The sequence below is a fragment of the Phodopus roborovskii genome, unplaced genomic scaffold, assembly GCF_943737965.1.
Source record: "Phodopus roborovskii unplaced genomic scaffold, PHOROB, whole genome shotgun sequence".
Lineage (NCBI taxonomy): Eukaryota > Metazoa > Chordata > Mammalia > Rodentia > Cricetidae > Phodopus > Phodopus roborovskii.
The window spans coordinates 39,140,634-39,159,030 of NW_026126517.1; the positions used below are offsets into that span (position 1 = coordinate 39,140,634).

The 18,397-nt window shown below is 50.0% G+C and overlaps 1 protein-coding gene across 1 annotated transcript in view; it reads left to right on the forward strand.

The window, feature by feature from the left end:
- The window catches only part of Itga11 (integrin subunit alpha 11), a 94,058-nt gene that overhangs the window by 50,596 nt on the left and 25,065 nt on the right, over window positions 1-18,397 (forward strand). Inside the window, exons 4-12 of the mRNA XM_051197707.1 lie at window positions 855-946; window positions 1,516-1,630; window positions 4,152-4,279; window positions 5,621-5,769; window positions 8,682-8,826; window positions 9,425-9,590; window positions 10,914-10,984; window positions 16,424-16,568; window positions 17,075-17,223. Coding sequence (XP_051053664.1) covers window positions 855-946; window positions 1,516-1,630; window positions 4,152-4,279; window positions 5,621-5,769; window positions 8,682-8,826; window positions 9,425-9,590; window positions 10,914-10,984; window positions 16,424-16,568; window positions 17,075-17,223 — 1,160 coding nt within the window. The remainder of the gene's footprint in view (window positions 1-854; window positions 947-1,515; window positions 1,631-4,151; window positions 4,280-5,620; window positions 5,770-8,681; window positions 8,827-9,424; window positions 9,591-10,913; window positions 10,985-16,423; window positions 16,569-17,074; window positions 17,224-18,397) is intronic.

The window sequence follows — 18,397 nt, forward strand, 5'->3', positions numbered from 1 at the left end:
AGGCCCCTCGTCACACATCAGTCTCCAACACAGCACAGCACAGCACAGCACAGCACAGCACAGCACAGCACAGCACAGCACAGACTCTCTGTGGTTGCAGACTCTCAAAGCCCACAGCAGGGGACATGGTTCTTTCTACAGTAGCTTAGGACTGACACATATCAGCCTCTCCCACTGTTTGTCTCCTAAGTATGTGTGTACACACACCCATACACATACATAAGTACACACACGCACATATACACATGCACACATGCATGCACACACACTTTGCTTCTGGGGATTCCAAGCTCTTTTCCATCCCTTCCATGTTCTGAAAGGATGACCTAGAGAACTTTCATTGTGTCCTTGTCCCATGGTTTCTGTACTGCCACAGAACCATCTGTCCCCACCACAGCTGGCTGAAGCCACCAGCTACAAGGGGCTGCTCCCTGTGAGGGGCCCTCAGCACATGCCAGGTGGGCACTTGGGTACAAAATGGGTGTTGGATGACTGAACCTCAGATGGTATATGTTGCCAGGAAGGGTGGGTGGAGGGGTCCCTGTACAGAGAAAGCCTTCTGTGCGGGCACTGTGGTCTGTCTGAGGTGCAGTTAGCTGGCTAGAGAAGACAGAGCTCTGGCCGAGGAGGTAAAAGCTGTGCTATAGGCTTGCTGTGTAGCCTTGTGCCGTTACTAGGACTCTACAAGCTTCAGTGTGTTCATCTCCCAGAAAGTGAGGAAGGACAAAGGACAAATCTAAGGAAGCTCCGGGTGAGCTAGGACTGTGGGTTCAGCTCAACAACCTGGGGCAGCAGGTTCTGGGCGGAGGACAAGCAGGAATGGGTGTAGGCTATGGGTCTCTCCTCTGCTCCAGGCAGGGTCACTCTGTCCAATGTGTCTGAGAGGAAGGACAACATGCGCCTTGGCCTGAGCCTTGCCACCAACCCTAAGGACAACAGCTTCCTGGTAAGATCATCAGCCCCGCTGTTGTCCCCAACCTTCCCTCCTGCACAGACCCCACTGACAGGGTGTGGAGAGGCCCAGCCAAACGCCCTCACATGTGCTTTTGCACACCCCTTGTGTGCATGCCCCTTCCACCCTCCAGATGACCCATCCCTGCAGGCCAACAGGGGCAGATCCTGCGTGGGTGTGGGTCTTTCTGATGACTGGGCCCTTTGTTTCAGTGAACAGTCCAGGAAGGTAAAAGGATTGAGTCTTTTTGTGTCCTTACCCCGGGGAGTGGCACAGGAGTGCTCCCCTTCTCGGTGGCCACGCCTCCCAGAAAAACTCATCTTTGCAGACAAGAGCCAGCCTAGCAATTCTTGGAAGATCCGCTCCTACAGATAAACGTTTCCTCAGACCCCATGGAGAATGGGACAGGGATCCAGGTTCCACTCTCCCCCATTACACCTGAAGTCAGGGGCATGGTTCAGTGAGACCAGAGACTTCACACACTAAGAAGGCCAGTCCTGGAGGTTGGAACTGAGTCCTGTCTGAAGTCCCATGGCTGGACTCTGTGCTGTGTTGCTTCATAGGCCTGCAGCCCTCTCTGGTCTCATGAGTGTGGAAGCTCCTACTACACCACTGGCATGTGCTCAAGAGTCAACTCGAACTTCAGGTTCTCCAAGACTGTGGCCCCAGCACTTCAGAGTGAGTACCTTCAATCCCAGAGGCTCCCGCTGGGCTGGGGCAGTCAAGGGAGGAGCTGTGGGCTCTGCTCACAGCTGCCTTGTACCTACAGAACAGTGTGTGGGTTCTGTGACTGCTTCAGCCCTCTGGAAGATCTGAGGGGAGTCACTTCTCCTAGCTGAGCAGAGAGTCCCTTCTAGCTGGTCCCTGGCTACCTCACAGGCTCCCTTCCCCCACCCTCAGTGTGACAGTTGGTAACAAATTAGTTGAATTTATGAAAACAATTATAGCATCCATGTAAGCTCCCTGTAGAATCTTGAGCTTGGAGGAGGTTGCCAGGCTACCATGTATAACAGGCCAGGCTGGGGCATCACTCATTTAGACTATAGTGTGAATGGTGTTTCTCCCTGCAGTGGAGAAGTCCACGCGTGGAAAGCCAAGGAGAACAGAAATAACCTGGGTGATGGTTACACCAAGTCAGAGCTCCTGGGCAGCTTGCCCAGAGCCTGGTGGACAGAAAACCTCCCCCACCCTCTCAAGCAAACTTGGGGAGCTAGAAGCCTAGACTTCTTGGCTCTGAGCCTCACCATTTCCTCTGGGCTAAACACCCTCAACATGCAGCTGTTGCCTGTTTATGGAGGGTGAGGGGATTAGCACCTCTGGCTCAGGCAGCCTCCCCTCAACACCCACTGCTGAGGGACTGGAAGGGGGAAACACTGTCTAGTCAGGCTAGAGAGCTGTCATCTGTGGGGTGGGTGGGGTGGCATGGGGTCCGTTCACAGTGTCCCAGGCAGCTCCAGGGCACAGGGAAAGGTCAGGACACCAAGGAGTTTCTCAGGGGGCAGGGCGTCACAGCCCTAATGTTACTGTCTGCTGCTGGCTGTGGTGGAGCCCTCCTGCCCTGGCCTAGGGCATCACTCCCGGAGGACTCTGCAAATGCAGGTGCCCTTTGTGTAGTAGTTTCTAACTAAGGGGCACTTGGGGAAGGCTGAGGAGGGGGACTGCCGTGTTTAAAGACCATAGGCCTAAGTAAGGCTGGGGATATGGTTCAGCCAGCAAAGGGCTTGCCGTGCAAACATGAGATTTATTTTTATTCTACATGTATGAATATTTTGACTGCATATAGGTATGTGTAGCATGTACATGCCTGATGCCCATAGAGGCCAGAAGATGGCATTGAGTCCCCTAGAATTGGAGTTACAGATGGCATAAGCTAGTATGAGGGTACTTGGAACTGAATCTGCTGCAACATCAACAAATGCTCTTAAGCACTGAGCCGTCTCTCCACCCCCTCTGCACAAGCTCTCTTTTTAAAAGCAGTGAAATTAAAAGAGAAATCAAAGTAATAAATCTCGTGTCTCAGTGAGACTATGTCAAAAATACAAAGTGGGTGGCTGTTGAAAAGGGCAGACACCCCAACATTGTTGTCTCCTGAGAGAGAGGGCTGGGGGACAGCAGACTAGGCACAATGTCACAATCTGTAACCCAGCATTGGGGAAGTGGGGGCAGGAAGACCAGTCATCCAGGGTCACCCTCCGCTAAAGAGCTGGTTCCAAGCCAGCCTGGACTACATGAGATCTTGTCTTTAAAAAAGAGAGTGGAAATAGGACCAGCTAAGACTTATTGAGCTCTCAACTTTAGAAATGTCTTCCCATTAACCCTTAATGGAAGCTCTTAGTTATAATGCTGCTCTTACAGCACAGTAAACAGAGTGACTGCCCTTGGGCCACACAGCCAGTAAGTAGCCAGGCCAAGAGTCACAGGCTGATGCCAGAATGCACATTGCCAGCCTTTTCTTGATGAATCCTCCATAAAACATGAAATCTATTCATCCAGGTTGCTAGTGGAAGACACTACCTGCCCATGGCAGTAAAGGAAATGGCCTAAGGTGCTGATTCCGGCAGAAGCCGTGGCCAGGGAAGCACTGATCAGTTGACAACCATCAGTCTCTGATGGGGAACAAAGGACTCAGGTTCAATTTCAGCCCTGTTCAAACAGCCCACAGGGTAGTGATGTGGAACCAGGACATCCTAGCTGCCTTGCCTATGTGGCTCGAGTAAGTGCCCAGCCTGAGGGCAACTGTCCATGCAGGGCATACAGACGTCAACAATTATTCTTCCGCTGGTCTCTAAAAGATCATTCAGAACATGAGAGACTTGAGACTGGGGCACAGCTCAGCTGGGGACATGCTTAACATGTGAGCATGAGGCCTCCGTCTCCAGCACCCATGTAGAAGGCCAGACGTGGTGATGCACACTCATAACCCTAGCACTGGGGAAGCCGACACAGGGCAGACACCTGGGGCTTACTGTCAGCCCACCTAGCTTACAATAATAAAAATAAGAAAACTATTCTATAGGAGAGGCTCTGGAAAAAAAAAAAAGAAAGAAAGAAAAGAAATAAGGTGGATGGCTCCTGAGAAATGACACTCGAGACTGACCTCTGACCTTACACACACACACGAAAGGTTTCTTTGAGTGAGAATGTTGGAGGTTTGTGGGCACTGGTTCCTTGATGGCCCTGATTATATCCCTGCTTCCAGGGTGCCAGACCTACATGGACATCATCATTGTCCTGGACGGTTCTAACAGCATCTACCCTTGGGTGGAGGTCCAACACTTCCTCATCAATATCCTGAAAAAGTTCTACATTGGCCCTGGCCAGATCCAGGTGAGTGTCCCAGGGCTCACCCCTGCTGAGCAAGATCCCCAAAAATCCCTGGCCTGAGTGGCCCTACAGCACTGGGCAGCATCTTCCCATGAAAGGGTAGGAGCTGGTAAGGCTGACCAGCACTGGGACCTGCTGCCTCAGGTGCCTGTTTCTGGTGGACACACCAAAGGTGCCTTCAGGGGTTGACTCCACTTATGAAGAGGACCAGCTAGACATCAGAAGTCAGGAAAAGGGGGAAAGGCATAGAACACCAGGCATGTGGACCCTGGAAGAGTCGGGCATGAAGTGACTTGGAATGAACTAGCTGCCAGCATATCTGTGAAACAAAGATGGACAAGGGCTACATTTGTTTCCTAGTATTCTGTCTGGATGAGGGCCAAGAAACAGAAGTGCCAAAGTCTCGGGTGTCGATTGTAAGGAATTCTTTCTGTGCCAGAGGAGTGACCCAATATCCAGAAAGAATCCATGCCAAAATGCCAGGCATAGTGGTACGTGTTTGTAATCCCAGTGCTGGAAAAGTAGAGGCCAGTCAGTCTGGCCTAATTGGTGAGCTCCAAGTCAGTGTGATACCCTGTCTCAAAGGAGTTGAATGGCATTCCTGAAGGTGACACCTGAGAGTTTCCTCTAGCCTTCCCTATATTACACATACACACACATACACATACTCCACACACATACACCCACGTACCACACACACATACACATACATACCATACCACGCACACATGTACCACACATCCATACACACACATACACATACTCCACACGCACATACATACCCCACACACACATACACAAGCATATATCACACACTCATATATACCACACACACATGCCACAGACAACACACACACATATACCAAACACACATACACAGAAGACAGTTTTGGGTTTGTTGTTTTTTTTGTTGTTGTTGTTTTTGTTTTGTTTTTTGGTGCACTGGGGTGAGTACCCAGTACTGGGGTGAGTACCCAGTATGCAAAGGGTTCTTGGACCCAGTAAACTTGGTGAACCCATCCAACAATAGTATTATCACCAAGTCCCTGAAACCAGTCTCTACAGATTGATGTTTATCTTGACGTTACTAATAGTGCTGAAGCATTCTCCACTTTGAAAATGTCAGACCTCTTCTCATCCAAGTTATAGTTTGGCCTTCCCTCTCATCACCAAGCCTTTTCTCTCTGTGCCCCTGATTTGTCCCATCAAGCCATCTGTTCATTCCCAGAACAGCCTGTTTCCCTTGGGTTGTGATTTCCTCTAGGAAGGACTCCTTGGAGAGGGGACCCTCACAAATGGAGGTCTGAGCACCAGGGTTCTGCTACCCTCTGCTCTGGTTTGCAGGTCGGAATAGTTCAGTATGGAGAAGATGCAGTCCATGAGTTCCACCTCAATGACTACAGATCTGTTAAGGATGTGGTGGAAGCCGCCAGCCACATTGAGCAGAGAGGAGGGACAGAGACCCGCACAGCATTCGGCATTGAATTTGCACGGTAAAAAAAAAAAAAAAAAAGTGTGTGTGTGTGTGTGTGTGTGTGTGTGTGTGTGTGTGTGAATCTCAGATACTGTTTTGGCTACCCCCGCTGTGCCCCCACCATTTGGTTCTTTCAAACAGCGACTCGTTAATTCCAGAGTTCTGACAGTGGGCTGGGCTTAGCTGGTTAGTTTTCTCTTGCGTCCACTCACCTAGTTATGATCTGGTTGTCGCCAATTCATTCTGCTGCTGCCTTTGGTTTTGTTTTTTATTTTTCGTCTGTTTGTGTTTTGTTTGATTGTTTGGTTGGTTGGTTTGGTTTTTGTTTTCTCTTTTTGTTTTGTTTTGCTTTGTTTTTTGTTGTTGTTGTTGTTTTCTGTGAAACTACTACCAGGCCAAGATCTAAGTCACAGGTTCAAGTGGTTAGTTACAAAGAGCAGTTTGTGATCCCTGGCCTTAGCCGCTTCCATCCAGCACAGGGCTCTGGCAAGGGTTAACTCTAATCTTAAATTTGAGAGGTCTGACTTCCACCGGGAAGACCTGACAATGGGGAGGCAGGGTAGATGCCACTGAGAGGGACCGTGAGGAGAGGGCACTGACCCACCAGGGGCGCTACAAAGGACATCATGGGTGGAGTGGGCAGCTCCAAGGCCCAGCACATGCCCAGGACCTTCTAGAATCAGCAAAGGGCCCAGTGTGTGCAGAGGGTGATGGGAGGAGCATCAAGAACCTGGTTGACCTTTGTCAAGACCTAGGCCTTGGGATGGAAAGATAGCAGAGCAGTTAAGAGCACTGGTTGCTCTTACAGAGGACCTAGGTTCAGTTCCTAGCACCCACATGGTGTCTCATAACCATTTGTAACTCAGTTCCAGGGGATCAGATGCCCTCTTCTGACAACCTCAGGCATCAATCACACACATCGTGCATATACATACGTGCAGACAAACACACATACATATAAATAAAAAATAAATCTTTAAAAAGGAGGAGAGAGAGAGCACGCTAGTTAGTTAGTTCTGGGCTTTCCCTGAGAAAAATGAAGCCACTGCTGGTTAGAGAAAGAAACTGGCTAATTTCCATGGTTGTCTGCTCTCTAAAATGGTACCACCTGGTGCAAGTATAAAATTCTTATTGTTCTCAAGGAATTTATAATCTAAATTACAAAGGAGCAGATCCCTTTACACAACACAGAATCACAATTTAAAAGAAGATAGATATTTTCCATGAATTACATATTTAGTATTTCCACAAAAAAGAGTGGAAGGTGATGCTGATGAGAGAAGTCAGACGTTTGTGCAGCTTCCTCTCACATGTTCTGTAGGCCAGAGGTCAAGAGGTTAAATTAACAGACACCTCACCTTCTCAGCCCTTAGGGAAGTAGTGTGTGACTCTGAGCATTCACTAACTAGACTTTTAAGAATATATCAGTGCCAGGATAGGGAAATGCTGTCTTAATTAGGGTTTCTAGTGCTGTGATGAAACAGCATGACTAAAAAGCAAGTTGGGAGGAGGAGAGGGTTTATTCAGCTTACACTTCCTGATCACTCACTGTTCATCATTGGAGGAAGTCAGAATAGGAACTCAAGCAGGGCAGGCGCTGGAGGCAGGAGCTGATGCAGAGACCATGGAGGATGCTGCTTACTGGCTTGTTCCTCATGGCTTGCTAAGCTGCTTTCTTATAGAGCCCAGGACTGTCAGCCCAGGAATGCAGCACCCACTATGGGTGGGCCCTGGGCCCTCCCCGCTACCCTCCCTCACTGATCACTAATTGAGAAAATGCCTTATAGTTGGATCTCATGGAGACATTTCCTCAACTGAGGCTCCTTCCTCTCTGACCACTCCAGCAACTGTACAACCAGTACAGATGCTCATCAGGCAAAGTGGCTTGCTGTACCAACATGAGGACTAGAATTCAGATCCCCAGAACCCATACAAATGCCAGGTGGACACGGGGCCTTCCTGTAATTCCAGTGGGAGTCAGAAATGAGGGGTCCCTAAGGCAAGCTGGCTAGCTAGACAAATCAAAGACTCTGCCTCCTTATATGAGGTGGAGAGTGACTGATGAAGAAAGACAATGGTGTCAACCTCTGATGTACACATAAACATGTACTCATACATGTGTGAACAAACACATATGCATTCCATATCACTCATGGAAAAAATACAGAGGGAGGGAGAGAGAGAGGGAAGGAAGGAAGGAAGGAAGGAAGAAAGGAAGGAAGGAAGGAACACATTAATGTCCAGGCTATATTCCCTAAGTGCCTGGGTCTGGGTAGAGCCCAAGCATCAAAAAATGTTTAAACCTCCCAAGAGATCGTAACGTGCAGCTGGGTTTCTGAACCACTGACTTATCCCACTCAAGGCTGCTGGCCCATGATCTCACATCCTCCCTATCCCTCTGCCTACCAAAACAGCAGGGTTGGGGCTCCAATCTTTTTACACTCTTTAAATGCAACAGATTGGAGCTGAGGAAATGGCTCGGTTGGTTAAGTGTCTGCCACACAAGCATGAGGACCTGAGTTGAGCCCTTCAGCACCCACAGCACTGGCTGCACACCGGTAGTGCAGTGCTTGGGAAGTGGAGGCAGGTGAATCCTAGCAGCTACTGACAAGCTAGTCATGCTGAATCTGAGTGCTCCGTGTTCAACAAAAGACCCTGTCTCAAAAAAGAGATGTTGGGAATGTTAGAGAGAGATACTCAGTGTCAACCTCTGGCTTCTGCATGCAAATGTTCACTCTCACACACAACATTGTACATGCACACGCATGCACACGAATGTCCAAGACCCAGCGGAGCTACTGTTGGAAGAGCTTGGTGATGCAGAGCTTGAGCAGCTGAGGTGCCCACAGCTTCTGTGTCTGCCCCCTAGAGGACACCAGGCTGCCCTGTTCCCACATCCCTCTTCTGACCTCTCCCTGATTCTGGTTCCAGCTCAGAGGCTTTCCAGAAGGGTGGAAGGAAAGGGGCCAAGAAGGTGATGATTGTCATCACTGACGGGGAGTCCCATGACAGCCCAGACCTGGAGAAGGTGATCCGGCAAAGCGAGAAGGACAATGTGACCAGATATGCAGTGGCCGTAAGTCCTGCCCCCTGCCCTGGGGCAGTTGGCTACTCTCAGAGGCTCTGCCCTCAAAGCCCCAGGATTCCTGGAACTGCTTCCCTAGCTGTGTCCCCTCTGAAGAACAAGTTGAGTGTGCAGGAGGCCCTGGGTCCCATCCCAGCAATGTATAAAACCAGATATGGTGGTACACACCTGCAATCCCAGCACTAGGGAAGTGGAGGCAGCAGGAGCAAAAATTCAAGGTCATCCTTGGCTGCACGGCAAGTTCTGAGCCAGCCAGGGCTACTTTTGTTTTTAAGTTGACTCTTAATATTGTACATGTGAATACAGATGTGTGTAGGATTGCATTTTCCTTCTTTTTTCCAGAGAGTTTAAAAAAAAAAAATAGAAAGAACCCCAGTCATCCCAGATCCCAGAACCCCAGCTAATCTCAAGGGTCTTACCTAGCACCTCCAAAGAATACCTACCTGTTTCAAAGTGTCAGTGGCACCTCAAGAAAAGCCCAGGCATGGCTGTAGCCCACCCCCTGGGCCCTTGGGGTCATAGGCAGTGAGTGTGTGGAGAAGTCAGTACTATGGCCTGCTTTGTTGTCCCTGCCCCTGTTCCCTGGCAGGTCTTGGGCTACTACAACCGCAGGGGGATCAATCCAGAAACTTTTCTAAATGAAATCAAATACATCGCCAGTGACCCTGACGACAAGCACTTCTTCAACGTCACAGATGAGGCGGCCCTGAAGGACATTGTTGATGCCCTTGGGGACAGGATCTTCAGCTTGGAAGGTGACTGACTGGCTCGTGGGCTTACACCTCTGCCCAAGGACTATAATTTCACAGAGCACAGTGGCTTAGCAAAAACCATTGTATGCCCTAAACTAACCACTGCTGGGCACCGCTCTGTACCATCTAACTGAGCTGAGTTTTCTGTGACTCTGTTGCTTGACTACTGAGCATTGGTGGGGGGAGGGCATGTTTGAACTAGCTTTGCCAGACTTAGCAAACATATAATAGAAGTGCTTATGACAGACTTACTCTGAACAATTATGCATTGTTTCTCTAAGATCAGATTTCGTGGGCAACTCTATATTTTATCTGGCAACCCCGGTTTGAACCCAGCAGGCCTGACTCCATTTCCTGACACAGGTCCTACATGTGCTCACAGAACTATAGGTTCTCACTCTACCACTTTTGTGAAAATCAAAACCATAGTTTGAGGCTGGGGATGTAGCTCCGTTGGGAGAGCACTTACCTAGCATTCATGAAGCCATGGCTTCAACCTCCAGGATTGCAACCTCAGGAGGTTGTGGCAGGAGATACAGAATCAGGTCACCCTCAACTACATAGTGAGCCTGGACTATAACAAACCCTGTTTCAAAGAATAAGAACACGATTTAATTCCCCAGTAGAGCAGCATGTGGAAGAGGAAAGAATTCCATCTGCAGAAATCTCATCCTTGCCGTGTTATTTCTGTGGTGGACCCTTCTCATGTGGGGCTTTCAGCATCTAGGGAGGGGGTGTATGGGAAGAAATGAGGCAATGAGTATTCCAGAGCTTGAGAAGTCGGTAATGTGTTGAAATGGCAATGAACAGACATGATGGCTCTCCCAAGCTTGGTCTTGGGCTTTGACACCGTCCCGGAACTCATAGAGTCAAACCAGCAGTCTGATGGCTTGTTCAAGTGCCCCTCCGTGCAGTGGGCTTTCAGCACACATGGCCTTTCTTGTGTGAATCCACAGTGGTGAAAAGCCTCCAAATCCTGTGACTGATGGGAATGAGCAGAAGAAATAACACTTCTTTCCCAAAACACACATGAATCTCACATGTTCTTGTTTGATGCCTTCCACTACACGTACACTTTAACAGTCATTTGTAGTGCACATGATCTGCAACATGGTTTGTCCCATGCTCTTCACAGAACTGAGTAACTCTGCATGTTCACACACACACACACACTTTGATTGTCATTGTTAATACCTACTATCAGGGTGATGATGAGGCATTGCAGGCCTTACCTCAGGGTCCTCTCAGAAAAGAACCCCAGCTCCCAGGATGCCCCAGGACTAACCAGTGACTCACAGAGCTAAGATCTTCTCATTCCTGTTTTAGGCACCAACAAGAACGAAACCTCTTTTGGGCTGGAGATGTCGCAAACAGGCTTTTCCTCGCATGTTGTAGAGGTACAGGACCCGCTCTCCTCCTCCCTCCCCACTCCCTCTGTCTTTTCTTACCCATCCACCGTTTATGGTGCTCTTGTGTCTTTTCTCAATGACTCTCTGCCTCCTAGAATCTTCTAAGGACTGGACCGGGGAAATTAACGTCCTCAACTTATTCCTATTGTCTCCTGCCTGCTTCAGAAGCCAGTTCACCTCACATGTTACACACACACACACACACACACACAGAGAGAGAGAGAGAGAGAGAGAGAGAGAGAGAGAGAAGAAACAGAGTGGGGGCGGGGTACCTCCCAGGGCCCAAATCTCATTCAGTCCATAAAAACCTATGCAATCAGGTCAAATGACAAACCAACAGCAAGTACTTGATAGCTTCAGTGTCTGCTCTGCTAGCTAGGGCAGGGCCCGCATCCATGTTGAGAAGGTGTCTGTAGGCTCCAGCTCCAGCAGGTGACTGGCTGCAAAGCCCATCTCTGTTCAGACTCTGCACTGGACTACAGCAGTCCCAGGTGTGCCTTGAGCACAAAGGAAAGGCTACGGATGTCACTAACAGCATGTGGTATCAGGGACCATGTGCACCTGAGGCTCGAATCAGAAGGGAGCCTAGAACCTCACAGAGGGACAAAGTCCGTGTTCTCAATAACATTTAATAAATTGTCATGTCCTGGGAATTCCATGTGGGAGGCATGCCAGCCCTGAGAGTCTGTATCATTGCATGCTACTTCAGGTATGCCTCAGACAACAGGTGTGTGTGTGTGTGTGTGTGTGTGTGTGTGTGTAAGGAGTATGGGTTTTTCCTCCCGCCGCCTGGTCTGGTCCCGCCGCCGCCCAGCCCCAAACAATACACTGAGACTCTGTATTAGATATAATTCTGTTGGCCCGGTTACTTGTTTCTTATAGGCTAGCTCTGTCTTAATTATTAACCCATTTCTATGTATTTCCACGAGGTCATACCAGCGAGAGGCAGCTGGCGGTTCTATTCTCTCCAGATTCTCCATCTTGGCTCCTCCTTACTACTTCCTATTTCCTCCTTGTCTCCTAGTCCCTCCTATCTTCCTTTCCTATTGGCCAACAGTACTTTATTCATTAACCAGTATGAGAAACATTTACAGAATGACATCTCCCATCGTGTGTGTGTGTGTGTGTACACTGTCCGGGCTATCACTATATCACTATATGATTTCCCAAAAAGGTCTGCAGGTCCACAATGACTACACAACCCTCTGTCATTCCACCACATCTTTTGAACCCTTCTGTGATGTGGGCAGGGTAGGACTCCTGGTTCCCACCCTGCAGGTAAAGAATGGATCCACAAGGCTAGTGAGCTGGGGCTAAAGTGATGCGAAAGGACTGTGTGAGCTCTTCCTTCTGCAGCCAGCAGCTGCTCTAAGAGGGGCTCCCAGGAGCTCTGAGTCAGAGATCCCAGATTGAAGAGAGGAGCTCATGCACGCCAAGCAGCAGGCAGATGTTAGGAAATGTGGCTTAGGCTCAGATTTTTCCAGGCCACATCTGTACAGTATCAAGCCCACTGCGGTGAATGCAACAAGATGCGAGTATGGGTGTCCCACCATCCCAGCAGCCCCTGGCCAGATGCACAGCACTGTAAACTTTCCCCAGGGGTCCTTGTACCTCGTTTCATAATCAAAAGAGCCCTGTGAGGTCTGCTAGTGGTGACAGCGATCCTGATCTAGGGTCTGGGTCCACTGCCTTCTTATTGCTGGGATGCAGGAGAAGCAGAGGGGGACCTGGGCCACCAGAAGGCAGGAGCTTACATTTGCATGAGGTCAGGCAGCCAATCCCTGCCCAATACATCCCTGCTGTACTGTCTCTGGGGACAGAGCAAGAACGAAGATCTTGCTTAAATACCCAGCACAATTTAAAAAGCCAGGCATGGCTGCATATGCCTATAACACCAGCACTGGGAAAGAGATGGGTGGATCACGAGAGCTCACTGACCAGCATTCCTAGCCAAGTGACAGGCTTCGGGTTCAGTGAGAGACAGCTGTCTCAAGGCAGTAAGGTTGAGAGTGACAGAGGAAAACATGTGATATTTTGCTCTGGCCTCCAAATGCACATACACAGACACTTACACGGGCACACACTCCTGCAAACCCGCATGCATGCACCCACCACACAGAAAGGGCAGAGGGGGGACCGAATAGAGCAAGAAGACACAACTTCATGAAACGTTGATTAAAATGCAGCCAGAGTACCAAAAGGAATCAGAAATGAACCTTGCCACCCAAGATCAACCTACAAACTATCAAAACAGAAGTCCTATGAGGAGAACTATCGCTGCCTCCCAAGAAACCAAGTCTAGGGCTCCAAGGCCTTGTAGGAAGTTATAAACAAATGATGCCCAACTGTGGGATGTCCTAGAGAACTCTTCCTATACCAGGTTCCATGGGAGGAACACCACTTTGACCCTCTGCAGTAACATCTTACCCCAACCCTGAACTGAGATAGCCAAGAATGTCTCCAGATATCGCCAGGTGTGGCCTGGGGGACAGAACCACCCCAGTCAAAAGCCAGTTTCCTAGATGTTCTCTGGAACCGTCCCTGCAGTTAAGGCTACCCAGGTAGAGTTAAGGGGCTGTGTCATGGAAGCTCAGTGGTCCCATAAACCTAGGGTGGCTTGGAGGCCATAAGTCAGGGAATCCCGACAGGCCCATGAAGAAACATGGGATGTCAGTCTTCCCCCAGAAGATTCACCATCATTTCCTAGCTGGGCCACATGCCTATGGCTTCCCCCACCAAAGTACTGGCCTTTTTCCCATGGATATTCTAGATTTTTCACCCAGATTTTGGATGCCTGGGGACTCTCAGCTGGAAGACTGTGACCTGGGGAGATTTGTTTTGATGGCCTTCACGTACACACTTTTTGTTGTTATTGTTGTTGTTTTGTTTTTTGTTTTTTTTTTTTTTTTTGTTTTTTGGGTTTTTTTTTTTTTTTTTTTTTTTTGTTTTGTTTTGTTTTGTTTTTTTGAGACAGGGTTTCTCTATGGCTTTTTGGAGCCTGTCCTGGAATTCACTCTTGTAAGCCAGGCTGGCCTTGAACTCACAGAGATCTGCCTGCCTCTGCCTCCCGAGTGCTGGGATGCTGGGATTAAAGGCATGTGACACCACTGCCTGGCTATGTACACACTTCCCCTGTCCCCAACAAAGCCATTTTTGGGAAAGTTCTCCCACTGAGGACCCACAGTCCATCTGTGGCCAGGGTACAATGGTAGAGGTGAAATGGGATCTCGCCTTACTTCTCGATCCTGAAGTCCAGGGTAGCTCTCAAACTCCACACAGGGAGGGTGGAAAAGGCCCTCTCTGCAGGGTTAAGCACCTCGGTGGAGCTGGCCTTTCTCAGCCATCAGCAAAGCCACAGCACCCTTCAGAACCCTTTCCAGAAGCCAAGAAGTCTAGCATGCAGCCACAAACTTGGACTCAGCAAGCAGATGGGAAGAAAGGATGGTCCTCCTCCCAGAGGGGCACAGGTGGAAAACCACATGGGGATTGGAAGAATCTGTAGAGACTTTTCTTGCTGCCCCACCCACTCTCTGGCCAAAGACCCAGGCCTGCCTCTGACTTGCTGTGTGACTTCGGGAAAGCTACTGCCTCTTTCTGAACCTCAAGTGCAGATAGGTACAGTCTGCTCCCTCCCAGGGCCCCATGGGCTCCCATGGCAGAGGGCATTTGGGACAGGATGAGAAAGTACTCCACCAGGAAGGAGCATCCTCCCAAATGGAGAATGTTGGCAGTGACAGTGGACAACAGGAATTTGAGTTCCAGACCTCAGTCTTGGCTCAGCCCATTGTCAGTGCCTCCCAGCTGAGTGGAGGGAGCTAATTAGAACATTAGACTTTGAACATGACAGGGCATCAGGCACTCCCCAGGACAGCTTATTTATAGCTGCAAAAGCATTCCACAAGGGGAGTTCTCCCTCCGGAGAACTGGCCTTTTCAACTGTTGGATAAGACCTACTTGCCTCTCGAAGATGGCAGGGGATCTTTGAACCCAGTCAGCCAGCTATGCTCATGGAGGGCTGGCTAGCACTGGTCAGGCCCTGGGTTCTATCCCTAGTACTCGAGTGTGCACAGACACACACACATACACACACACACACACACACACACACACACACACACACTCATAGAGCCAAGGCTTGCCTCAAAGCCACTATGTAGCCAAGGAGAAGCTTGACTTTTATATCCCTCTGCTTCTTACCACCTGAGTGCTGGGAGTATAGGTGTACACCATCATGCCCAGTTTATGTGGTGTGCAGAGGTGGAGAGTGGAACCCAGGGCTTTGCCTGTGCCAGGCAACCACTCTACCACTGAGCCACATCCCAGGTACATTAAATCCAGGGAACAAGCCCAGGTTTCCACATTTTTATTTGTTTGTTTTGTTTTGCTGTTGTTGTTTATTTTGAGGAAGAGTCTGCCACTAGCCTGAAGCTCACCAAGTAAGCTAGGCTGGCTGTCCTGCAAGCCTGGACCACCTGCTTCTGCCTCCCAGCACCGAGTCTGTGCCACATGCTGTCATGCTCAACTGTTTTTCACTTTGAGTCCTAAGAACTGAACACAGGTTCTTGTGCTTGCAAGGCAAGCATTTCACCGACTGGGCCATCTTCCCCACCCCTTAAACAAAAAGAAACCCTTTTTGTAAAAGAAAATTAAAACCCAAAGCTAAGATACATGGTAGCTGCCCTCTCCTGAAATACCCAGATGGGGTGGGGGCTACTGGTCTCACCACCCTCCTCCTGTACTGCTGCCCAGGCACTATCCCCTCCTTCAGAGCTTGCTGTTTGCCCGCCTGTGCCCACTAGTCATGTGGGTTGTTCACACTAGGGATGAGGAGGGTACCGGGGCCGGTTCTCAATAAATGTCCAGATAGTCAGGAATATAGACACTTCCTGACTTGTACAAAGGCATAGCAGCACACGCTTGTCCTGTAGCTGATGGGCGGGGCAAAAGAGACATTCTCCAAGCCAATAAAGAAACAAACTCCGTGGCCCTGGCTTATCTTCGCAGCCTGTCTAGATCCACTATGTTTCTGCCCTACAGCTCTCTGTTCCTAGAAAGCAAAACTCTGTGGACAGCAAGGCTTGAGGGAGTGATGAGGTGGGCAGGTAACAAGGGTCCTGAGTGGTTTAAAAGCCCAAGGAAATGTGAAAGGTTTGTCCCGGGTTTGGAGTTTATTTCTAGAGTGTCCCTGTATCTGTTTTTAAACTCACACCCTTGAAACCAGTTTGACCCATTTTTTTGCTAAGGATGAGATGGGGCACAATGGTCTCTGGGGTTTGTTTATACATCAAGAGCCCCAGCTGGAAGCTGGGTTTCCATGTCAGCACCCTGGCAAAGGTACCCCGGGTGACTCAGAGTTTGCAAGACCTGGGTGCTTTAAGCAAGAGGTCCCCAGAAATAGTCTGATGCCATGCCCTTCCTTGGTGCCAGGATGGGATCCTATTGGGAGCTGTGGGAGCCTACGACTGGAACGGAGCGGTACTGAAGGAGACAAGTGCAGGCAAGCTGATTCCTCACCGAGAGTCCTACCTTAAGGAGTTCCCCGAGGAGCTGAAAAACCATGGTGCATACCTAGGTGAGGCCCATAGGAGGGTGGCTGGTGACAGAGGCTGAGGATGGCCCTGTTGAGGGCCCCATCTGTGCCTGTTGGCAATTCCTGGCCTAGCTACAAGGCTGGCTTCTCCCTAGCTACATCCCCACACCCCATGCCAGCTTCTGAACACATAGAATAAATGACAGGTAGTTCCCCATAAGTGGGCTTCAGTGGAAGCTTCTAGACCCTCAGTCAGTTGTCAGGGTCCTTAAAGCTTCAGATGCAGACTGGAACTACATCACACTGGGCTGTCTCCCCTAAGACAAGTGCAACACCTATTCGTGTGGGCTGGAGATTAAGCACCGGGCCTTACATAGGCCAATCATACGCTCTTGCTGAGCTGTCTCCAGGCTCATATTATTAGTCTGTGTGCTCAAGGGAAGCAGAACTCACTATTCCTCCTCAGGCCTGGTTACGCCCCATGCCAAAACATGACAAGGTGTATTGAGTACCTAGCACCAGAAACCATCTGTTTCTTCCTTTGGCAGGGTACACAGTGACATCGGTCGTGTCCTCCAAGCAGGGGCGGGTGTATGTGGCTGGAGCCCCCAGGTTCAACCATACGGGCAAAGTCATTCTATTCACTATGCACAACAACCGGAGCCTCACCATCCACCAGGCTCTTCGGGGCGAGCAGGTAATGGAGGGCTGGCTACGGGGGTCAGGCTCTGGGCAAGGGTTAGGGTCTGACCCAGGTAGAGTAAAGGGGCTTTTCCCTCTCAACAAGAAGGGCCCACACACCCTGTGCAAGGGCCCAGTTCCAATTTTCTCTATGACTGAAGGTGCCTGCAGAAACAGTTACCAACCTACACTGTCCCCTCCCCTCAAAATTTGGCTCCTGAGGGAAGCTTGGGGCAACTTCTTCCCTCCATCTTAAGGACCTCTTGCCTCTAGAGTGCTGGTGACCTCTGCTGCTACCCAGCCCAGTCAGTCCCTGCCTTGTGTGCTCAGGAATAGCCGCTCCAGACAGCATCAGTGTAGAGCTACCTGGCCTCGGCTTCTCCTGGCCCTAGGGTATCCTGAAAGGACAATCACACTCCTTGAGCTGCCTTGTTATGTCATCCTCTACCCCACAGCAAGACCCACAGGAACACCAGCTTCTTCCTTTTTCCTGGAAGTGAAGCTCACTGCTAATACCACTGTCCCACTTGGGATGTGGCTGACAAGCAGACTGTGTGACAGGCTGTGTCGGATGGTTAGGATGCCAATGAGAAAGCTGTGGTGAGTGACCACTGGTGGCAGGGACAAAATGATTCACTGCAGCAGCCAAGGAAGCCATGGTCTCGGGAAGCAACACAGCTTCTCTAGATCATACAACAGAGCACTTGCCAGGCATGTGCGAGCTAACAGCATGGTGCCCCATGAGCTAACCCAAGGCTTTTTAGTGTCTCACACAGGGCCTTACAGTAGGCAGGATGCTGCTCCCTGTTCTAAGCATTTACTGAGCCCATCCTGTGTGCCAGGCATGATCCCCAAGCCCACAAGGACCTACTCTCAGGAGGTTCCTATGGAGGGAGCAGACCCCAGTGGGAGGAGGTACACTCGTGGCAGACAGTGGGGTGGAGAGATCAGAGACACCTTCTACAAGGAAGTGAAGCTGAACCCTGAGTGTCTGCAGGAGGCAGGGGAGGGGGTGGTGATGTGAGGAAGAGGAAACCTTGTGAGAGGGAAGTAGGCCTTAGGGAAGAGAACAAGCTGATGAATGGCAGGAAGGAGGCAGGTAGAGGAGGCTCAGTGTTGGGAGCCAGGGACAGCGGAGCAGAGGCTGGGAAGGGAGGCAGATCCTACAAGGTTGCTCTAAAGAATTTAGG